Raw genomic sequence first — 24,651 nt, forward strand, 5'->3', positions numbered from 1 at the left:
TGTGGGCTCAGTGTGGATGCTCCAGGTGGGGTCGGGGCCCATTCCTGACCCCATTCCTGGCCCCATTCCTGACCCCATTCCCGCTGATCCCGTTCCCAGAGGGTCTGTGGGACGCGGGCTCCGTGCGGGTGCTCCAGGTGGGGCCGGGCCCCATTCCTGACCCCATCCCTGACCCTGTTCCTGACCCCATTCCCGGTGATCCCGTTCCCAGAGGGTCTGTGGGACGCGGGCTCCATGCAGGTGCTCCAGGTGGGGTCGGGGCCCATTCCTGACCCCATTCCCGCTGATCCCGTTCCCAGAGGGTCTGTGGGACGCGGGCTCCGTGCGGGTGCTCCAGGTGGGGCCGGGCCCCGTGCGGGCGCTGCTGGTGCTGGAGGAGTCGCTCTGGGCCAGCTCCCAGAACCTCGTCAGCGTCCTGGGGACACCCGAGCTGCAGAAACAGGTACGGGAACGGCGGGAACGGGAACGGGGATGGGAATGGGGATGGGAATGGGGATGGGGATAGGGATAGGGATAGGGATGGGGATGGGAGCGGGAATGGGGATGGGAGCAGGAATGGGAATGGGAATGGGAATGGGAATGGGAATGGGAATGGGAATGGGAATGGGAATGGGGATAGGGATAGGGATAGGGATAGGGATAGGGATAGGGATGGGAGCGGGAACAATGGGAACGGGAATGGGAATGGGAATGGGAATGGGAATGGGAATGGGAATGGGGATAGGGATGGGAGCGGGAACAATGGGAACGGGATCGGGAATGGGGATAGGGATGGGAGCAGGAACAGGAACCGGATTGGGAATGGGGATGGGGATGGGGATAGGGATGGGAGCGGGAACAATGGGAACGGGATTGGGAATGGGGATAGGGATGGGAGCGGGAACAATGGGAACGGGATCGGGAATGGGGATGGGAGCGGGAACAATGGGAACGGGATCGGGAATGGGGATGGGGATAGGGATAGGGAATGGGATGGGAGCGGGAACAATGGGAACGTGATCGGGAATGGGGATGGGAATGGGAATGGGGATAGGGATGGGAGCGGGAACAATGGGAACGGGATCGGGAATGGGGATAGGGATAGGGATAGGGATAGGGATGGGAGCGGGAACAATGGGAACGGGATCGGGAATGGGGATGGGAATGGGAGCAGGAACAGGAACCGGATTGGGAATGGGGATGGGGATGGGAGTGGGGATGGGAACAAGAATGGAAGTGGGAATGGAAATGGGAACGGGAATGAGAACAGGAACAGGAAGAAGAATGGGAATGGGAGTGGAAACAGGAATGGGATCAGGAATGGGTATGGGAATAGGAACAGGAAGAGGAAGAAGAATGGGAGTGGGAATAGGAATGGAAACGGGAACAGGAATGAGAAGAGGAAGAGGAAGAAGAATGGGAATGGGCGTGGGAATGGAAATAGAAACAGGAATGGGATTGGGAATGGGTACAGGAACGGGAATGGGAGTGGGAACAGGAATGAGGATGGGATCAGGAATGGGTATGGAAATGGGAACAGGAAGAGGAAGAAGAATGGGAGTGGGAATGGGAATGGGAACAGGAACAGGGGAACATGGGAATGGGGAAGAGGAATGGGAAAAAGCCCTGGAAGGAGCTTGGAGTGGGACTGGACTCTGGCAGGGGGGGCTGGGAGCTGAATTCCCGGTGGAGCACTGTGCTCCCAGAGCAGGAATTCTGGGAAATCCGGGAATGTCGGGAATATTGGTAATCCCAGGAATATTGGGAATCCCCCAGTACCACTTTGAGGCACACCCCAACCCCGTGGTGGCCATCATCACACCGATGGTGCAAACGGTCAGCGGGGTCTGGATGGCCTCCACCCGCCTGTTCCTGGGAGAAATGTGGGAATTCCGGGAATGTCGTTAATCCCGGGAATGTCGGGAATATTGGTAATCCCAGGAATATTGGGAATCCCCCAGTACCACTTTGAGGCACACCCCAACCCCGTGGTGGCCATCATCACGCTGATGGTGCAAACGGTCAGCGGGGTCTGGATGGCCTCCATCCGCCTGTTCCTGGGAGAAATGCGGGAATTCCGGGAATGTCGTTAATCCCGGGAATATTGGGAATCCCCCAGTACCACTTTGAGGCACACCCCAACCCCGTGGTGGCCATCATCACGCTGATGGTGCAAACGGTCAGCGGGGTCTGGATGGCCTCCACCCGCCTGTTCCTGGGAGAAATGCGGGAATTCCGGGAATGTCGTTAATCCCGGGAATGCTGGGAATCCCCAGCACTGTTTCGAGGCGCACCCCGACCCCGCGGCGGCCGTGACGCTGATGGTGCGGGCGGGCAGCGGCGTCTGGATGGCCTTCGCCGAGGGCTCCTCCATCCGCCTGTTCCACACCGAGACCCAGGAGCACCTCCAGGAGATCAACGTGGCCACCAGGACCACCCTGCTGCTGCCCGGTGAGCCATTAGCCGTTAATTAGGGCCGTTAATTAATGGATCTATGAGGAATCAGGGAATGGGACCACCCTGCTGCTGCCCGGTGAGCCATTAGCCGTTAATTAGGGCCGTTAATTAATGGATCCATGGGACTGAGGTAATGGGACCACCCTGCTGCTGCCCGGTGAGCGATTAGCCGTTAATTAGGGCCGTTAATTAATGATCCAGGGGGAATCAGGGAATGGGACCACCCTGCTGCTGCCCGGTGAGCGATTAATGATTGATTAGGGTCGTTAATTAATGGATCTATGAGGAATCAGGAAATGGGACCACCCTGCTGCTGCCCGGTGAGCAATTAATGATTGATTAAGGTCGTTAATTAATGGATCTATGAGGAATCAGGAAATGGGACCACCCTGCTGCTGCCCGGTGAGCGATTAGCCATTAATTAGGGTCGTTAATTAATGATCCAGGGGGAATCAGGGAATGGGACCACCCTGCTGCTGCCCGGTGAGCAATTAATGATTGATTAAGGTCGTTAATTAATGGATCTATGAGGAATCAGGAAATGGGACCACCCTGCTGCTGCCCGGTGAGCGATTAGCCGTTAATTAGGGTCGTTAATTAATGGATCCATGGGACTGAGGTAATGGGACCACCCTGCTGCTGCCCGGTGAGCGATTAGCCGTTAATTAGGGTCGTTAATTAATGATCCAGGGGGAATCAGGGAATGGGACCACCCTGCTGCTGCCCGGTGAGCGATTAGCCGTTAATTAGGGTTGTTAATTAATGGATCCATGGGACTGAGGTAATGGGACCACCCTGCTGCTGCCCGGTGAGCAATTAATGATAGATTAAGGTCGTTAATTAATGGATCTATGAGGAATCAGGAAATGGGACCACCCTGCTGCTGCCTGGTGAGCAATTAATGATTGATTAAGGTCGTTAATTAATGGATCTATGAGGAATCAGGGAATGGGACCACCCTGCTGCTGCCCGGTGAGCGATTAATGATTGCTTAAGGTCGTTAATTAATGGATCCATGGGACTGAGGTAATGGGACCACCCTGCTGCTGCCCGGTGAGCAGTTAACGATTTATTAGGGTAATTAATTAATTAATGGATCTGTGAGGGATCAGGAAATGGGAACGCCCTGCTGCCCATTGAGAGCCCAGTCAGCACTAACGAGGGGTGGGAATTAATTTATGGATCCATAGGGAATTAGGGATGGGACCTTCCTGCTGCCCAGTGGGATCCTAATTAACAGCTAATGAGGGGGATTAATTAAAAGATCCAAGGGGAATCAGGGAATGGGGCATCCCAGGGTGTCCCACCAGGATCTGCGGCTTTCCCAAGGAACAGGGCAGGGATGGAGCTGGGCAGGAATTGTGTCCCATGATCCCATCCCTGGATCCCATGTTTATTCCATGATCCCATCCCTGGATCCCATGTTTATTCCATGATCCCATCCCTGGATCCCGACTTCATGCCCTGATCCCTTCCCTGGATCCCAAATTTGTCCCATGATCCTGTCCCTGGATCCCGACTTTGTCCTGTGATCCCATCCATGTTCCTCATTCCTATCCCACTCCAGGTTATCCCAGCCTTATTCCCATTCCCACTCCAGGTTATCCCAGCCCCATTCCCGCTCCAGGTTATCCCAGCCTTATTCCCATTCCCGCTCCGGGTTATCCAGCCTCATTCCCACTCTCTCTCTGCGTTATCCCAACCTCATTCCCACTCCACAGCTCCATAATCCCTTCATTAGTTCTGAGCACCAGACTCATGTAATTCCCTGTTTTTTCCCCTTTTCCCTCTTTTTCCAGACATGTCTGATATCCCAATATCCCAATATCCCTGCCATCCCTGCATTCCCGGGCAGGAGTGTTGGGATTAAATCCATTTGAACTCCTGCTCCCAAAGCCTCTGGAATGTGGCAGCTCCTCCATGAGCCACAGCGCCGTGGATTTATCGATTTCTCCGGATTGATCACTTTCCTTGGATTCATCTTGCCTTGAATTTCCCTCTTTCCCTGAGTTAACCTTTCCCTGGATTTACCTCTTCCCCTGGGTTTATTGCTTTCCTTGGATTCATCTTTCCCTGGATTTCTCTCTTTCCCTGGATTTACCTCTTCCCCTGGGTTTATTGCTTTCCTTGGATTCATCTTTCCCTGGATTTCTCTCTTTCCCTGGATTTATCGCTTTCCCAACTCCCGCTAACTCCTTCCCATAAAATCCTCATTTCCTGCTGGAATCTTGCTTTTCTCCCACTTCTTCTTTTTCCTCTCTTGATTCCTTTCTATTCCCAGTGCTCCCCTCTGGGTATGGATCTGCTGGGATCTTCCCGAGGCCGATCCCTATGGAAACCCCGTGGCCAGCTGGAAGTTGGGCCGTGGGGATTCTCCCTGATCCCGGTTTTTTTCCCTGGATTTTCCCGCTGCAGGGCAGAAGCTCGTGCGCGTCACCAGCCTGCTGCTGTGCCAGGGCTCGCTCTGGGTGGGGACGGATCTGGGAATCATCGTCCTGCTGCCCGTGCCGCGCCTGGAGGGCATCCCGAAAATCACCGGTGAGCTTCCCGGGAAAGCGGCGACGTTCCTGGAGAAACGGCACCGATCCCGGAGAAACGGCGCTGTTCCCAAAAAACAGCACCAATCCCAGAGAAACGGCGCTGTTCCCAAAAAACAGCACCAATCCCGGAGAAACGGCGCTGTTCCCAAAAAACGGCACCAATCCTGGAGAAACGGCGCCGTTCCCAAAAAACAGCACCATTCCCAAAAAATGGCTTTGTTCCCAAAAAACATCGCCGTTCCCAAAAAACAGCACCAATCCTGGAGAAACGGCGCTGTTCCCAAAAAGCAGCACCGTTCCCGAAAAATGGCTTTGTTCCCAAAAAACATGGCCGTTCCCAAAAAACAGCACCAATCCTGGAGAAACGGCGCCGTTCCCAAAAAACAGCACCATTCCCGAAAAATGGTTTTGTTCCCAAAAAACATCGCCGTTCCCAAAAAACAGTGCCCATTCCCAAAAAACAGCACAGCTCCCAAAAAATGGTTTTGTTCCCAAAAAACATCGCCGTTCCCAAAAAACAGTGCCCATTCCCAAAAAGCAGTGCTGTTCCTAAAAACCAGCATTGTTCCCAAAACCCAGCGTTGTTCCCAAAAAAACAGTGGCATTCCCAAAAACCAGTGCCCATTCCCAAAAAACAGCATCATTCCCAAAAAAGAGCACTATTCCCGAAAAACAGCACCCATTCCCAAAAAAATAGCGTCATTCCCGGAAAACAATGCCATTCCCAAAAAAACAGTGCCATTCCCAGCCTGATCCCAGCCTATTCCCAGCCTGTTCCCAGCCCATTCCCAGCTTGTTCCCATCCCAATCCCATTTTATTCCCAGCTCATTCCCGGCTCATTCCCATCCAAATTCCACTGTTCCTATTCCCAGCCCATTCCTAGGCTGTTTCTGTTCCCATCCTGCTGTTTCCATTCCCATTCCCGGTCTCATTCCCATCCTGATCCCACTGTTTCTGTTTCCATCCCGCTGTTTCCATTCCCAGCCCATTTCTGGCCCATTCCCAGCCCATTCCCAGACTCATTCCCATCCCGATCCCACTGTTTCCGTTCCTGTTCCCATCCTGATCCTCCTGTTTCTGTTCCCATCCCACTGTTTCCATTCCCGTTTCCATCCCAATCCCACTGTTTCTGTTCCCAGCCCATTTCTGGCCCATTCCCAGCCCATTCCCCGACTCATTCCCATCCCGATCCTGCTGTTTCTGTTCCTTGTTCCCAGTCAATCCCGCTGTTCCCGTTCCCGCTGTTTCTGTTCCCACCCCGCTGTTCCCGTTCCCATCCCAATCCCGCTGTTTCCGTTCCCGTCCCACTGTTCCCATTCCCGTTCCCATCCCGATCCCGCTGTTTCCATTCCCACCCCGCTGTTCCCGTTCCCATCCCGATCCCGCTGTTCCCGTTCCCATCCCGATCCCGCTGTTTCCATTCCCACCCCGCTGTTCCCGTTCCCATCCCGATCCCGCTGTTTCCGTTCCCACCCCGCTGTTCCCGTTCCCATCCCAATCCCGCTGTTCCCATTCCCGTTCCCATCCCGATCCCACCGTTTCTGTTCCCACCCCGCTGTTTCCGTTCCCATCCCGATCCCGCTGTTTCCATTCCCACCCCGCTGTTCCCGTTCCCGTTCCCATCCCGATCCCGCCGTTTCTGTTCCCACCCCGCTGTTCCCGTTCCCATCCCAATCCCGCTGTTTCTGTTCCCGTCCCGCTGTTCCCGTTCCCGTTCCCATCCCGATCCCGCCGTTTCCGTTCCCACCCCGCTGTTCCCGTTCCCGTTCCCATCCCGATCCCGCTGTTTCCATTCCCACCCCGCTGTTCCCGTTCCCATCCCAATCCCACTGTTCCCGTTCCCATCCCGCTGTTCCGTTCCCATCCCGATCCCGCTGTTCCCGTTCCCATCCCGATCCCGCTGTTTCCGTTCCCCTCCCACTGTTCCCATTCCCGTTCCCATCCCGATCCCGCTGTTTCCGTTCCCCTCCCCCTGTTCCCATTCCCGTTCCCATCCCAATCCCGCCGTTTCCGTTCCCCTCCCACTGTTCCCATTCCCGTTCCCATCCCGATCCCGCTGTTTCCATTCCCACCCCGCTGTTCCCGTTCCCATCCCGATCCCGCTGTTTCTGTTCCCACCCCGCTGTTCCCGTTCCCGTTCCCATCCCGATCCCGCTGTTTCCGTTCCCACCCCGCTGTTCCCGTTCCCATCCCGATCCCGCTGTTTCCGTTCCCACCCCGCTGTTCCCGTTCCCATCCCGATCCCGCTGTTTCCGTTCCCACCCCGCTGTTCCCGTTCCCATCCCAATCCCGCTGTTCCCGTTCCCATCCCGATCCCGCTGTTTCCATTCCCACCCCGCTGTTTCCGTTCCCATCCCGATCCCGCTGTTTCCGTTCCCATCCCGATCCCGCTGTTCCCGTTCCCATCCCGATCCCGCTGTTTCCATTCCCACCCCGCTGTTCCCGTTCCCGTTCCCGTTCCCATCCCGATCCCGCCGTTTCTGTTCCCACCCCGCTGTTCCCGTTCCCGTTCCCATGCCGATCCCGCTGTTTTCCAGGGAAGGGGATGGTGTCCCTGAACGGCCACGCCGGCCCCGTGCAGTTCCTGGCGCTGGCTCTGAGCACTTTGGCCCCCGACGCTCTCCGGAGCGAGCAGGACGAGCCCGACGAGGCCGAGGAGGAGAAATCCCCGGATCCCGAGGGGCTCCAGCCGCGGGAAATGCGGAAAAAAGGGATTTTGTTACAATACCGGCTGCGCTCCACATCCCACCTGCCCGGCCAGCTGCTCTCCGTGCGGGAAGCGGCACCAGGAACGCCGGCAACGCCGGGACACGCCGAGGAGGACGGATCCATCTACGAGCTGGCCGACGATCCCGACGTGTGGGTGCGGAGCCGGCCGTGCTCCCGGGATTCTTCCCGCAAGGAAATCTCCTCCGTGGCCATCGTCTCGGGAGGCCGCGGGTACCGGGATTTCCGTGCGGAATCCGCGCGCCGCTCCGGAGCCGCCGACAGCTCCCTGCTCATCTGGCAGCTCCCGCTGGCGCTCTGAGCCCGCCCGGAATTCCCGAATTTCCTACCTCAGGAATCCCCCGAATTCCCGGGGGCGGCGCTCGAGCCGCTGCGAGGAAAAAGAAAAAAACAACAACTGGGAAAAACGCGGGATTCTCCAGCAGATCCAGCGGATCTGGAGTTGGGAGCGGCGAGGTGTTCCCGGTTTCCCTGCGTGTGTGTGTGTGTGTGTGTGTGTGGGTAATTCCTAGAGATAGAAATCCCTGGATTATAAATAGGATGTAAATTATTACCTGTAAAAAGAAGGAATCTGTATATATTGGGAATGCCGGGAAGAGCGGGAGCAGCTCCCGAAAAAGCGGCTTCGGCTGCAATATCCACTCCTGTTCCCGACTGGGAATTTGAGGATTTTCCGTACTGGAATCCCCTGGATTTGGGAGCCGAGCCCGCTCGGCTTCCCGAGGAAAGGAAAACAGGGGGAGCGTGGAAATAAATCCCATAGGAATGGCCGTGGTTTCCTTGGTTTGTGGATTTGGGGCTTTTGTGGGATTTGGGAGCAGCATTCCAAGGGTTCTGCTTCCCTGGGAATGCTCCAGGATGGGGCTTGGAGCAGCCTGGGAATGCAGGTTTCCAATGGAATGGGATGAGCTTCCAGATGATTCCATCCTGGAATTCTGGGATTCTGATATACCCCCCCTGGAGTTGCACATCCTAAAAATCAGGTAAAAACCCCCAAAATTTCCTCTTTTCCCACTAGGAATGGGGTGGGATGGAGGGAAAATCCATCCCTCGTTCCTCTACTTCCACCTTCTCCATGGGCACTGGAAAAATCCCAGCCCAGGGAGTTGGGAACTCATCCTGGGACTGGATCCATTCCTGCCTGTAACAGGAATTCCATGGGAGCATCCCAGTGATGGGATGGATATTCCTGAGCCCTGGAATGGGAAATGCTGATGGATATTCCATCTTCATCCCAGCCCTCTCCGGGATATTCCATCCTGATCCCAGCCCTCTCAGGGATATTCCATCTTCATCCCAACCTCCAGGGATATTCCATCTTTATCCCAGCCCTCAGGATATTCCATCCTGATCCCAGCCTCTCAGGGATATTCCATCTTATCCCAACCCTTCAGGATATTCCATCTGATCACCAACCTCTCAGGGATATTCCCATCCTCATCCCAACCCTCTCAGGGATATTCCCATCTCATCCCAACCTCTCAGGGATTCTCCATCTTCATCCCACCCTCTCAGGATATTCCATCCTGATCCCAGCCCTCTCAGGGATATTCCCTCCTCATCCACCTCTCAGGATTCTCCTCCTCATCCCAACTCTCGGGGAAATATTCCTCCTCATCCCAACCTCTCAGGGATTCTCCATCCTCATCCCAACCCTCTCAGGGATATTCCATCCTCATCCCAACCCTCTCAGGGATATTCCCTCCTCTTCCCAACCCTCTCAGGGATATTCCATCCTCATCCCAACCCTCTCAGGGATATTCTCTCCTCATCCCAACTCTCTCAGGATATTCTCATCTTCATCCCAACCCTCTCAGGGATATTCCATCCTCATCCCAACCCTCTCAGGGATATTCCATCCTCATCCCAACCCTCTCAGGGATTCTCCATCCTCATCCCAACTCTCTCAGGGATATTCCCTCCTCATCCCAACCCTCTCAGGGATATTCCATCCTCATCCCAATCCCCTCAGGGACATTCCCTCCTCATCCCAACCCTCTCAGGAATATTCCATCCTCATCCCAATCCCCTCAGGGATATTCCATCCTCATCCCAACCCTCTCAGGGATATTCCATCTTCATCCCAACCCTCTCAGGGATATTCCATCCTCATCCCAACCCCCTCAGGGATATTCCATCCTCATCCCAACCCTCTCAGGGATTCTCCATCCTCATCCCAACCCTCTCAGGGATATTCCCTCCTCATCCCAACCCTCTCAGGGATATTCCTCTTATCCCAACTCCTCAGGATATTCCTCCTATCCCAACCCTCTCAGGGATATTCCCTCCTCATCCCAACCCTCTCAGGGATATTCCATCCTGATCCCAGCCCTCTCAGGGATATTCCATCCTCATCCCAGCCCTCTCAGGGATATTCCATCCTGATCCCAGCCCTCTCAGGGATATTCCTCCTCCTTCCCAATCCCCTCAGGATATTCCTCCTATCCCAACTCTCTCGATTCCCACCTCATCCCAGCCTCTCAGGGACATTCCATCTCATCCAACTCAGGGATTCCTCCTCTCCCAACCCTCTCAGGGATTTCCCCATCCCATCCCAATCTCTCAGGATATTCCTCATCCGTCCACTGCCGGGATTCCCTCCATCCTCATCCCAACCCTCTCAGGGATATTCCCTCCTCATCCCAACCCTCTCAGGGATATTCCCTCCTCATCCCAACCCTCTCAGGGATATTCCATCTTTATCCCAACCCCCTCAGGGATATTCCCTCCTCATCCCAACCCTCTCAGGGATATTCCATCCTCATCCCAACCCCCTCAGGGATATTCCATCCTTATCCCAACCCTCTCAGGGATATTCCCCTCTCCTTGTCCCAGCCCTCGCTGCATCCTTGGAATCCACGGAGCAGCCGCCACCCCCGCGGGGCCGATCCAGCTCCAGGGGCTGAAACGATCCCAAATAAAAGCGGATTTGCTGCTCCCGCTCCCTCTGAGCTGGGCAACGAGCTGGATTGTCCAAGGCCAGCGCTGCTTTTCCCACATTTCCCATTCCAGGCTGGGAATTGGGTCAGGGGTTGATTCCAGGGCAGGCCCCGCTCCTGCCTGCCCCGGGGCTCCCGTGTCCGGCACCGGCTGCGCCGCCCGCCTTGGGGACATCAGGTGGCATCGAGTGACACTCGGAGGCTTTGGATGCCTCACCCCGGCACGGCTCAGCTGTTCCGGGCTCCGGAGAGCTGGGAATGCTCCGGATCCAGGGATTTCATGGTCTGATTCCTGCGCACAAACACCGCAGCGGCCCCGGCTAAAAATAATCAACGCTGGCTGCATTCGGGGCTGATTGACGAGCTCTGCAGGCGGCAGCGGCTCCTGGGAATTCCGCGGGATGAGGGCTTGGAAATGGGGCTCGTGAGGGCTCATCCCGTTTGGAAAAACTTCCCAGGATTTCAATGGGGATAGATAGGGAGCAGAGAAAATTCTAGGGGAGAAATCCAGGAATATCTCACCCCCAAGGTGGGCAGAGCTTCTTGGTATTCCATGCAAGGAGGGATAATTCCGTACTTCCCATGCACGGAGAGGTTGGAAACCAGAGTGTCCATGACTTGTGGGGGCTCATCCCCTTTGGAAAAACTTCCCTGGATTTCCAGTGTGGGTTCACAGGAAGCAAAGCCAATTTGAGAGGAGAAATCCAGAAATATTTCACCCCCAAGGTGGGCAGAGCTTCCCTGCCTTCCATGCAAGGAGGGAGTGGAATCTGCAACTCTGGGGGCTCATCCCGTTTGGAAAATGTTCCCTGGATTTCCAGTGTGGGTAAATAGGGAGCAGAGCCAATTCTAGGGGAGAAATCCAGGAATATTTCACCCCCAAGGTGGGCAGAGCTTCTTGGTATTCCATGCAAGGAGAGGTAATTCCACACTCGCCATGCATGGAGAGGTTGGAGTGTCCATGACTTGTGGGGGCTCATCCCCTTTGGAAAACCTTCCCAGGATTTCTAGTGTGGGAAGCAAAGCCAATTTGAGAGGAGAAATCCAGGAATATTTCACCCCCAAGGTGGGCAGAGCTTCCCTGCCTTCCATGCAAGGAGGAGCTGGAATCTGGGACTCGTGGGGGTTCATCCCATTTGGAAAACCTTCCCTGGATTTCCAGTATGGGTAAATAGGGAGCAGAGCCAATTCTAGGGGAGAAATCCAGGGATATTTCACCCCCAAAATGGGATATGGAAGAACTTCTGTAGCTTCCATACAAGGAGAGGTTGGAAACCGAAGTGTCTGAAACTCATGGGGGCTCATCCCCTTTGGAAAACCTTCCCACGATTTCCAGTATGGGTTCCTAGGGAGCAGAGGCATTTTCAGGGGAGAAATCCAGGAATATTTTGCCCTCAGATGAGTTTTTCCCCTTCCTTGAGCAGGATTTGCTCTTCCCCAGTTTTCCAGTCCCTGCTGAGGAGGTCCCTGTCCTGCTCATCCCAGCTCACCCCAGCTCTCCGTGCTGAAAGATGCATGGAACATTCCAGGTTGTGGACCTGGTGTTAGGAAAGATTGGACATCGGAACATTCCCATGTGTGGTGGGACCTGGGGATGGAAAGAATGGACATGGAACATTCCAGTTGATGGGAACTGGGGATGGAAAGATTGATACAGGCATGTCCAGGTGTGGTGGGAACTGGAGATGGAAAATATGGACACGTAACATTCCAGGTGTGGTGGAACTGGGGATGGGAAACATGGATCACTGGTACACTTCCAGTCGTGTGTGGTGAGGACTGGGATGGAAAAGATGGACATGAACATTGCAGGTGTGGTGGGAACTGGTGATGGGAAAGATGGATACGGAACATTCCAGGTGTGGTGGGAACTGGGGATGGAAAATATGGACATGGAACATTCCAGGTGTGGTGGGAACTGGGGATGGGAAAGATGGACATGGAACATTCCAGGTGTGGTGGGAACTGGGGATGGAAAAGATGGACATGGAACATTCCAGGTGTGGTGGGAACTGGGAATGGAAAAGATGGACATGGAACATTCCAGTCTGATGGGAACTGGGGATGGAAAAGATGGACATGGATTGCTCCAGGTGTGGTGGGAACTGGGAATGGGAAAGATGGACATGGAACATTCCAGGTGTGGTGGGAACTGGGGATGGAAAAGATGGACCTGGAATGCTCCAGGTTTTGTTCCTGGGATCTGGAGCTGCTGGGAAGAGTTTTTCCAAGTTTCCGCATCCGAGGCAGCTGCCCTCAATCAGGGATCATTGTTCCCTGCTCTTCCTGGGAATTGGGCTCTGCCAGCAAAGGGTGCCAAGGGGAGAAGCTGAGGGAGCTGGGAACATTCCAGATCCTGCTCCGGCTCTGGAATCCACCTCATTCCCTGGGCTCGCTGGAAAAGCCTTTCCTGCCCCAAAATGCCTCTCCTGAAGGATCTTTCGGATGTGGAGCAGCTCCGCAGGGTAGGATGTGGATCCTTGGGTGGGAGACAGACATCCCGCATTCCATCGGACATCCCACATTCCATCGGACATCCCATGTTCCATGGGACATCCCACATTCCATCGGACATCCCTCATTCCATCGGACATCCCACATTCCATTGGACATCCCACATTCCATCGGACATCCCACAATTTATTGGCTATCCCACATTCCATCGGACATCCCACATTCCATCGGACATCCCTCATTCCATCGGACATCCCACATTCCATTGGCTATCCCACATTCCATCGGACATCCCACATTCCATCGGACATCCCACATTCCATCGGACATCCCACATTCCATCGGACATCCCACATTCCATCGGACATCCCACATTCCACTGGACATCCCAAATTCCATCGGACATCCCACATTCCATCGGACATCCCACATTCCATTGGTTATCCCACATTCCATCAGACATCCCACGTTCCATGGGACATCCCACAGTTTATTGGCTACCCCACATTCCATCCCACTCCCGCCCGCTGGCTTGGACTTTGCAGGAGATTCAGCGGAGCTGCTGCTGAGGCCTTTTTGGGTCATTTTTGTCTCATTCCTTAAGGAACAGGGAGGTGGATTAATCATCCCTGGATTTTCCTGCTCCAGGCCGGAGTCCTCCCGTCTTTATTTCCCTGTCACTCCCATCTCCCCCAAAACCAGCTTAGAGCCGGTGCCTGTCCAAGCTTAAACTCCCCCAGAGGCTTATCCCGGCCGGATTCCTGGTTTTTGACAACCCTCTCAGCGCTCCGCAGCTCCCTCTTCCCAAGATAATGGGATTAATTACAGCCGGATTTGTGTTCCTTGCGCTGGGTTTGAAGGAACCACTTGGAAACGCTGACGGCTTCGCCTTCCCCCTCCTTCTCCCGCTGGATTTGGGCTCTGGAATCGCTTCCCTTGGAGCTGGTGATTGACCAGGAGGTTGGGAGATGATGGGGAAGCAGCAAGGCCAGGAGATGTGGGATTCCAGGGATTTTGGGAAGCTGGGCTGAGGAAACAGCGATGGCGGCGCTGGAAGGGGATGTTGGAATGGTGGATGTTGGAATGATGGATGTGGTGGAATAGCGGATGCTGGAATGATGGTCACACTGGAAAGGGATGTTGGAATGATGGGTGTTGGAATGATGGCCATGGTGGAATGGTGGATGTTGGAATGGTGGCCATGTTGGAATGGTGGATGTTGGAATGGTGGATGTTGCAATGGTGGCCATGTTGGAATGGTGGATGTTGGGATGATGAATGTTGGAATGGTGGTGTTGGAATGATGGGTGTTGGGATGATGGCCATGGTGGAATGGTGGATGTTGGGATGATGAATGTTGGAATGGTGGATGTTGGAATGGTGGCCATGTTGGAATGGTGGCCATGTTGGAATGGTGGATTTTGGAATGGTGGCCATGTTGGAATGGTGGATGTTGGAATGGTGGATGTTGGAATGGTGGATGTTGGAATGGTGGCCATGTTGGAATGGTGGCCATGGTGGAATAGTGGATGTTGGAATGATGGCCACTCTGGAAGGGGATGTTGGAATGATGGGTGTTGGAATGATGGCCATGGTGGAATGGCGAATGTTGGAATGATGGCCATGTTGGAATGGTAAATGTTCAGATGATGGGTATTGGAATGGTGGCCATGGTAGAATGGTGGCCATGTTGCAATGGTGGATGTTGGAATGGTGGCCATGGTGGAATGGTCGATGTTGGAATGATGGGTATTGGAATGGTGGCCATGTTGGAATGACGGCTGTTGGAATGGTGGCCATGTTGGAATGGTGGATGTTGGGATGATGGGTATTGGAATGGTGGCCATGTTGGAATGGTGGCCATGGTGGAATGGTGGCCATGTTGGAATGATGGATGTTGGCATGATGGCCATAGTGGAATGGCGAATGTTGGAATGATGGCCATGTTGGAATGGTGGATGTTTGGATGATGGGTATTGGAATGGTGGCCATGGTGGAACAGTGGCCATGTTGGAATGGTGGATGTTGGAATGGTGGCCATGTTGGAATGGTGGATGTTGGAATGGTGGCCATGTTGGAATGGTGGATGTTGGGATGATGGGTATTGGAATGGTGGCCATGTTGGAATGGTGGATGTTGGAATGATGGGTATTGGAATGGTGGCCATGTTGGAATGGTGGATGTTGGGATGATGGGTATTGGAATGGTGGCCATGGTACAATGGTGGCCATGGTGGAATGGTGGCCATGTTGCCATGGTGGATGTTGGAATGGTGGCCATGTTGGAATGGTGGATGTTGGGATGATGGGTATTGGAATGGTGGCCATGTTGGAAGGATGGACAGAGTGGAATGGGATGTTGGAGCCATGGGTGTTGGAATGATGGCCGTGGTGGAAGGGGATGTTGGAATCATGGCCATGCCACTGGCCAAAGCCAACCCAGAATGATGGCGGCCCCATGGAAAACCCATAGTGATGCTGATCCCAAATATCCCATTGGGATAAGGAGCCACGTGCTGCAACAAACCCTCATCCCAATCCTTGGGAATGTTGCAGACCCCAGCCCATCATGGTTTCTGACCCCATGGCAAACCCACAGTGGAGGAAATCCTTAACAACGTCAATCCCAACCACCCCATTGGGATCCAGACCCTCATCCCAACCCTTGGAATGCTGGATCCGTGACCAGACCCCAGCCCATCATGGTTTCTGACTCCATGGCAAACCCACAATGGAGGAAACCCATAACTGATGTCAATCCCAACCACCCCATTGGGATCCAGACCCTCATCCCAGTCCTTGGGAATGATGGATCCATGACCAGACCCCAGCCCATCATGGTGCCTGACCCCATGGCAAACCCACAGTGGAGGAAACCCATAACTGATGTCAATCCAAACCACCCCATTGGGATCCAGACCCTCATCCCAGTCCTTGGGAATGCTGGATCCGTGACCAGACCCCAGCCCATCATGGTTTCTGACTCCATGGAAAACCCACAATGGAGGAAACCCCCAATGATGTCAATCCAAACCACCCCATTGGGATCCAAACCCTCATCCCAGTCCTTGGGAATGCTGGATCCATGACCAGACCCCAGCCCATCATGGTCCTTGACTCCATGGCAAACCCACAATGGAGGAAACCCATAACTGATGTCAATCCCAACCACCCCATTGGGATCCAGACCCTCATCCCAACCCTTGGAATGCTGGATCCATGACCAGACCCCAGCCCATCATGGTGCCTGACCCCATGGAAAACCCACAATGGAGGAAACCCCCAACGATGTCAATCCCAACCACCCCCTTGGGATAAAGGACCATGTGCTGCACCAACCCCTCCTCCCAACCCTTGGGAATGTTGGACCACAGCCCCCCAAGGCCCTGGGGGCGGGACAAACCCATCCCCAGGACACCCTGGACCTCCAGGATGTCCGAGCCCCCCTTCACCCCCACCCCTGAATGTTAATTGTGTGCTAATTACCTTCTCATTAAGGCTCCAGGCCAGGCTCTTTCCCAGCTCCACCATGGATTTGGGCAGCTGGGAGGAGGTCGGGAGGTCCATCCCTAATTCCAGGCCCGCGTGAGCGCCCCCCATTAGCGTAATTAGCCGTGCTAACGAGGAGCTGTGATGTTTTATGCATGGCGCCTAATTTTACTCCGGCAAGCTCCCGCTAAATTTAACTCCATTAATCATTGATTCCCGAGGGGCCGGATCCCTGATTGGCGTCACATGGATTAGGGCAGGAAAAGGATTTAAAATAAACCCCCCTCGCCCTTCTCCTGCGGGAGACGGAGCCGCCGGTCCTTGGATGAGTCTGGAATGTGGCTGGAAGGCGTCGCTCCTCTCCTGGCTTTCTTGGTGCTGTTTTCTGGGAAAAAAACAGGGAAACAAAATAATTGCGGGATCATTTCCCTCTCCCCATTCCCAATCCCAGTTTTCTTGGTTGTGTTTATGCAGCAAAGCCATCAGTGTTTAATTTTTTTGATTGCGGGCTCCAAGAGTTTGTGGGGCAATTCCCAGATTTCCTTGATGAATTCCCAAGGGTTGGGAGCCACTGGTTGGTCCTGCATCGCTCATCCCATCCGGATGCCGGCGGATCCATCAATCCCCACCGTGGATATTGGAATTCCTCAAGGAGTTTGAGGACAAGGCTTGAGTCCCTTCGGTGTCCAGCTGCTCCCAGTTTCCTCCCATTCCCTAAGGAAAAAAATCCCCCTCATTATTTCAGAGTCACTGGATTTTAAGGGATTTTCCCCCTTTCATAACCCCATCCCTGCAGTATTCCATGGATTTGGACCATTCCCACCCCTCCTGCTCAGGGATGAGGATTTGGGAGCTGTCCATGAGCCTCTTCCAGCAGGTGGAGCCACCAAAATTCAGACGTTTAGGTCTGAGCATCCATGTCCTGGGATTGGGGGAAAATTGGGATTGGGGAGTCTGAGCTTCCATGTCCTGGGGTGGGGGGAAAATTGGGATTGGGGAGTCTGAGCTTCCATGTCCTGGGATTGGGGGCAAATTGGGATTGGGGAATCTGAGCTTCCATATCCTGGGATGGAGGGAAAATTGGGATTGGGGAGTCTGAGCTTCCATGTCCTGGGATGGAGGGAAAATTGGGATTGGGGAGTCTGAGCTTCCATATCCTTGGTTGGGGGGAAAATTGGGATTGGGGAGTCTGAGCTTCCATGTCCTGGGATGGGGGGAAAATTGGGATTGGGGAGTCTGAGCTTCCGCATCCTTGGGTGGGGGGAAAATTGGGATTGGGGAGTCTGAGCTTCCATGTCCTGGGATTGGGGGAAAATTGGGATTGGGGAGTCTGAGCTTCCATGTCCTGGGATTGGGGGAAAATTGGGATTGGGGAGTCTGAGCTTCCATGTCCTGGGATGGGGGGACAATTGGGATTGGGGAGTCTGAGCTTCCATGTCCTGGGGTGGGGGGAAAATTGGGATTGGGGAGTCTGAGCTTCCATGTCCTGGGGTGGAGGGAAAATTGGGATTGGGGGGTCTGAGCTTCCATATCCTGGGATGGGGGGAAAATTGGGATTGGGGAGTCTGAGCTTCCATATCCTGGGGTGGGGGGAAAATTGGGATTGGGGAGTCTGAGCTTCCATGTCCTGGGATTGGGGGAAAATTGGGATTGGGGAGTCTGAGCTTCCATGTCCTGGGATGGGGGGAAAATTGGGATTGGGGAGTCTGAGCTTCCATATCCTGGGATTGAGGGAAAATTGGGATTGGGGAGTCTGAGCTTCCATGTCCTGGGATGGAGGGAAAATTGGGATTGGGCAGTCTGAGCTTCCACATCCTTGGGTGGGGGGAAAATTGGGATTGGGGAGTCTGAGCTTCCATGTCCTGGGTTGGGGGGACAATTGGGATTGGGGAGTCTGAGCTTCCATATCCTGGGGTGGGGGGAAAATTGGGATTGGGGAGTCTGAGCTTCCATGTCCTGGGATTGGGGGAAAATTGGGATTGGGGAGTCTGAGCTTCCATGTCCTGGGATTGGGGAAAATTGGGATTGGGGAGTCTGAGCTTCCATATCCTGGGATCGGGGGACAATTGGGATTGGGGAGTCTGAGCTTCCATGTCCTGGGGTGGGGGGAAAATTGGGATTGGGGAGTCTGAGCTTCCATGTCCTGGGATGGAGGGAAAATTGGGATTGGGGAGTCTGAGCTTCCATGTCCTGGGGTGGAGGGAAAATTGGGATTGGGGAGTCTGAGCTTCCATATCCTGGGGTGGGGGGAAAATTGGGATTGGGGAGTCTGAGCTTCCATGTCCTGGGATTGGGGGAAAATTGGGATTGGGGAGTCTGAGCTTCCATGTCCTGGGGTGGGGGGAAAATTGGGATTGGGGAGTCTGAGCTTCCATATCCTGGGATGGGGGGACACTGGGATTTAGGGGTACATTGGGATTTGGGGGAACATTGGGACCTGGGTGGGTTCTGAGCATCAAAATCCCAGCCTGGGGTGGGGGGCAATTCTGGGATCTGGGTTGTCCAAACATCCCAGCCCTGAATTGTGGGGACACTGGGATTTAGGGGCGACACTGGGACGTGGGGGTCTGAGCCTCCTTGCCCAGGAATGGGGCGGAACATTGGGATTGAGGGATCTGAACATGCAAGTCCTGGACTCGGAGGACATTGGGATTTGCAGGAACATTGGGATTTAGGGGAACATTGGGATTCAGGGGAACATTGGATCAGGAGTCTCCAAGCATTAAAATCCCACCCTGAGGGAGAATTCTGGGATCTGGATTGTTCAAACATCCAAGTCCTGGACTGGGGGGGACATTGGGATTTAGGGGGGACGCGGGGACGTGGGGGTCTGAGCATCCTTGTCCTGGAATTGAGGGGGAACATTGGGATTGAAGAATCTGAACATCCAAGTCCTGGACTGGTGGGGACACTGAGATTTGTGGGAACATTGGGATTTAGGGGAACATTGGATCTGGAGTCTCCAAGCATCAAAATCCCAGCCTGAGGGACAATTCTGGGATCTGGGTTGTCCAAACATCCAAACCCTGGATTGTGGGGACATTGGGATTTAGGGGGGACACTGGGACATGGAGGTCTGAGCATCCTTGTCCTGGAATGGAGTGGAAGATTGGGATTGAGGGATCTGAACATCCAAGTCCTGGACTGGGAGGACATTGGGATTTGAGGGAACATTGGGATTCAAGGGAACATTGGATCAGGAGTCTCCAAGCATCGAAATCCAGGCCTGAGGGGCGATTCTGGGATCTGGGTTGTCCAAACATCCAAACCTTGGATTGTGGGGACATTGGGATTTAGGGGGGACATTGGGATTGAGGGATCTGAACATCCAAGTCCTGGACTGGGGGGGACATTGGGATTTAGGGGGGACACTGGGACATGGGGGTCTGAGCATCCTTGTCCTGGAATTGGAGGGGAACATTGGGATTGAGGGATCTGAACATCCAAGCCCTGGACTGGGAGGACATTGGGATTTGAGGGAACATTGGGATTCAAGGGAACATTGGATCTGGAGTCTCCAAGCATCAAAATCCCAGCCTGAGGGGGAATTCTGGGATCTGGTTTGTCCAAAATCCAGGTCCTGGATTGTGGGGACATTGGGATTTGGGGGAGGCATTGGGATTGAGGGATCTGAACATGCAAGTCCTGGACTGGGAGGACATTGGGATTTGAGGGAATATTGGGATTTAGGGGAACATTGGATCAGGAGTCTCTAAGCATGGAAATCCCGGCCTGAGGGGGAATTCTGGGATCTGGGTTGTCCAAAATCCAGGTCCTGGATTGTGGGGACACTGGGATTTAGGGGGGACACTGGGACATGGGGGTCTGAGCATCCTTGTCCTGGAATTGGGGGGGAACATTGGGATTGAAGAATCTGAACATCCAAGTCCTGGACTGGTGGGGACACTGAGATTTGTGGGAACATTGGGATTTAGGGGAACATTGGATCTGGAGTCTCCAAGCATCAAAATCCAGGCCTGAGGGGCGATTCTGGGATCTGGGTTGTCCAAAATCCAGGTCCTGGATTGTGGGGACAGTGGGATTTGGGGGGGACACTGGGACATGGGGGTCTGAGCATCCTTGTCCTGGAATTGGGGGGGAACATTGGGATTGAGGGATCTGAACATCCAAGTCCTGGACTGGGAGGACATTGGGATTTGTGGGAACATTGGGATTTGAGGGAATATTGGGATTTAGGGGAACATTGGATCAGGAGTCTCTAAGCATGGAAATCCCAGCCTGAGGGGGAATTCTGGGATCTGGGTTGTCCAAAATCCAGGTCCTGGATTGTGGGGACAGTGGGATTTAGGGGGGACACTGGGACATGGAGGTCTGAGCATCCTTGTCCTGGAATTGAGGGGGAACATTGGATTGAGGGATCTGAACATCCAAGCCCTGGACTGGGAGGACATTGGGATTTGAGGGAACATTGGGATTTAGGGGAACATTGGATCAGGAGTATCCAAGTCTCAAAATCCCGGCCTGAGGGGTGATTCTGGGATCTGGGTTGTCCAAAATCCAGGTCCTGGATTGTGGGGACATTGGGATTTGGAGGGGACATTGGGATTGAGGGATCTGAACATCCAAGTCCTGGACTGGGGGGACATTGGGATTTGTGGGAACATTGGGATTTGAGGGAATATTGGGATTTAGGGGAACATTGGATCTGGAGTCTCCAAGCCTCAAAATCCAGGCCTGAGGGGCGATTCTGGGATCTGGGTTGTCCAAAATCCAGGTCCTGGATTGTGGGGACACTGGGATTTAGGGAGGACATTGGATCAGGGGGCTCCAAGCATCCCAATCCTGGCCTGGGGGATTACTGGGACCTGGAATTGTCCCAGTATCCAAATCCTGGATTAAAGGACATCAGGATTTGGGGGGTCTGAGCATCCCAGTCCTGCATCAGGGGGACATCAGGACCTGAAATTCCCAAGTTTTCCTCCCAGGCAGGTGAAAAATGAAGGAGAAACGGGAAAACCGGAGCCAAGGCCGGGCTGGGATCGCATCTTCCCGAGGCACAGATGGAGCAATTAGAGGACAAATCCTTCCCGGGGCTGATCCCACTCCAGGAACGCAAACACTTCCACAGGGAGTCCTTTCCTGGCTTTCTGAGGCTGCTGGAAATCCCGAGCCTGTAATTCCTTCATGGAATTGGGATATTCAGGTACTTGAGACGATGACGAAAACAACGGAAAGCATGGAAAAAGAACATTTCCCACCTGCAAAGTTCCTGGGGGGGCAGAGGGCTGGGAGCCAAAAATCCCAGGAAAAATTAATATCCAGGTGGATTTGGGATTTGGGAAGCAGCGGGAGAATCTCAATCTGTCTCCCTTCCTCCTTTTCCATGTCCTCGGGTCACGGATTCCGGCCCTGGGGAGCAGAACCAATTTCCCAACGTTTCCAATTAAACGCTTCCCATCCGAGCCGTTAATTAGGACGTTCCAGAGCACTTCCCAGGCACTTGGATTTCCCAAATATAATTATTAATATCCCATGAAACAATGAATTATCGCCCACAATTAAAATTAATTACGTTTCTCCAAGTTAATTAAATTATTCTTCGGATAGGGAGATGAGGGAATTCCAGCATCCAAAGGAGAGGCCCCGCGAGAGACTTGGAGGAAGCAGGAGAAGGGAGGGGGCAATGCTCCAAAATTCCAGGTTTTTCTTGGCTTCCCATATTCCCTGTCCCATTCCCCTGGGCGTGGATACAGTGGGGTTTTCCATGGGGGAAAAATAAATCCCTGATATCTTCAATTTTCTCCAGGAAAAGAGATTTGAAATAAATGCTGATTTTTATGGAAAGTGGGAATTGGGTCTGGAGTCCAACACTCCAGGTCCCTCCATCCCAGGACATGGAAGCTCAGACTCCCCAATCCCAATTTTCCCCCCATCCCAGGAATGCTCAGGGAATGCTGAGCGGAGCATCAATCCATGGGAACACATTCCCAGCGCTCCAAACCCCTCAAATTCCAGCCATTCCCCCTTCCACAGCCCAGGCTCGGGTTTTCCACCAGGTTTCTAAACAGAAGGAATAATTCCAGAGGTTTGGAATTCCCTGTGGAAGGAACGGCTCAGCTCCAGGCCTGGCAGCTCCTCCGTGTCCCGCCAGATTCCAGGATCCAAAATCCAAGATCTGCGATCCAAGATTCAAAATCCAAGATCTAAAATGTAAGATCCAAGATCCAGGACCCAAGATCCAAGACCTAAGATCCAAGATCCAAGATCCAGGAGCCAAGATCCTGGAATTAAGATCCAAGATCCAGGACCCAAGATCCAAGATCCAGGACCCAAGATCCAAGATCCAAGATCCAAAATGTAAGATCCAAGATCCAGGATCCAAGATCCTGGAATTAAGACCCAAGATCCAGGACCCAAGATCCAGGACCTAAGTTCCAAGATCCAGGATCCAAGATCCAAGATCCAGGACCCAAGATCCAAGATCCAGGATCCAAGATTCAAAATCCAAGATCTAAAATGTAAGATCCAAGATCCAGGACCCAAGATCCAAGACCTAAGATCCAAGATCCAGGAGCCAAGATCCTGGAATTAAGATCCAAGATCCAGGACCCCAGATCCAAGATCCAGGATCCAAGATTCAAAATCCAAGGTCTAAAATGTAAGATCCAAGATCCAGGACCTAAGATCCAAGATCCAGGATCCAAGATTCAAAATCCAAGATCTAAAATGTAAGATCCAAGATCCAGGAGCCAAGATCCTGGAATTAAGATCCAAGATCCAAGATCCAAGATCCAAGACCTAAGATCCAAGATCCAGGACCCAAGATCCTGGAATTAAGATCCAGGACCCATGATCCAGAATCCAGGATCCAGGATCCAAGATTCAAAATCCAAGATCTAAAATGTAAGATCCAAGATCCAGGACCCAAGATCCTGGAATTAAGATCCAAGATCCAAGATCCAGGATCCAAGATCCAAGATCCAGGAGCCAAGATCCAAGATCCAGGATCCAAGATTCAAAATCCAAGATCTAAAATGTAAGATCCAAGATCCAGGAGCCAAGATCCAAGATCCAGGATCCGGGATCGTTTGCCCTTCCTGGTCCTTGTCCATAAATCACCGTTATCCCCCGAAATTGCCTGGCAATAACTCGGGGTCACGGAGCTGCTCCGGGTAATTTTCCCGCATTTATCCGCCGGGAGGGATGGGATGGAATGGCCCGAGTGGGTTTTTATTCCCTTCCCCCTTTCTTAGCTGGATTAACCCTTCTGTGGGAGGAAAAAAAGAGGGAATTTTGAGATTTTCTACTCTGTGTTGTCCCCTCATTTGGGAACAGCTCCTGGGCCTTTTCCCCACATTTTCTGGGAAAATTTGGGAACCAGGACCTTACAGGAAAAGGGAGAAAAGGAAAAGCTGCAAATAATGGGAAAAAGGAATATGAGAAAATAATGGCAAAAAAAGGAATTTCTCTTTTTTGAAGGCTCCAAGATGGAGCTAAAATCCCAACGGGCTGGGATAAAAGAAGGAATTTTGGGATGCGTTGGGTACTTGAGGGGGGGATCTCCCATCCCTAAAAATTTTGGTTTTATCCCCCTTTATAATGGGAAAAAGGAATATGAGAAAATAATGGCAAAAAAGGGAATTTCTCTTTTTTGAAGGCTCCAAGATGGAGCTAAAATCCCAATGGGTTGGGATAAAAGAAGGAATTTTGGGATGTGTTGGGTACCTGAAGGGGGTCTCCCATCCCTAAAAATTTTGCTTTTATCCCCCTTTCCTTTATCTCCCCTTTCCCCCCTCCCATTTCCCGCTGGATTTATTCCCATCCATATTTAAATCCCCGATGTATAATTCAAATATTCCTGCCCTGGATTTCCTCATTCCAAGGATTTTCCTTCTCCAGGAATCCCTTGAGATCCTCCCTGGATTTTCCCCATCCTCGATGCTCCTGTTCCTCACCCAAGGATAAAAAAACCCCTCCTGCACATTCCCAAAAACCCCACAAAAAGCTAAAAATTCCCCCTGAATCCCAGCCAGGGATAATAATTCCTTATTTAACATCTCCACGGTGATTAATAAGGAATAAAAGCCTGGATTTGGGATGGATCT

The 24,651-nt window shown here is 53.1% G+C and overlaps 1 protein-coding gene across 8 annotated transcripts in view; it reads left to right on the top strand.

Moving 5' to 3' along the window:
* Positions 1–8,474, top strand: part of ARHGEF10L (Rho guanine nucleotide exchange factor 10 like) — an 85,217-nt gene extending 76,743 nt beyond the window's left edge. For 7 of the 8 annotated variants that reach the window (XM_064730412.1, XM_064730414.1, XM_064730415.1 and 4 more), the window contains 4 exons: positions 300–442; positions 2,256–2,430; positions 4,852–4,974; positions 7,515–8,474. In XM_064730412.1, coding sequence (XP_064586482.1) covers positions 300–442; positions 2,256–2,430; positions 4,852–4,974; positions 7,515–8,005 — 932 coding nt within the window. In that variant the 3' untranslated portion in view covers positions 8,006–8,474. Of the gene's footprint in view, positions 1–99; positions 275–299; positions 443–2,255; positions 2,431–4,851; positions 4,975–7,514 lie in introns of those variants that run through there. The other variant, XM_064730419.1, reaches the window with a different exon arrangement.
* The last annotated feature ends 16,177 nt before the right edge of the window (positions 8,475–24,651 follow it).

This window comes from Zonotrichia leucophrys, chromosome 21 (genome assembly GCF_028769735.1).
Source record: "Zonotrichia leucophrys gambelii isolate GWCS_2022_RI chromosome 21, RI_Zleu_2.0, whole genome shotgun sequence".
Classification (NCBI taxonomy): domain Eukaryota; kingdom Metazoa; phylum Chordata; class Aves; order Passeriformes; family Passerellidae; genus Zonotrichia; species Zonotrichia leucophrys.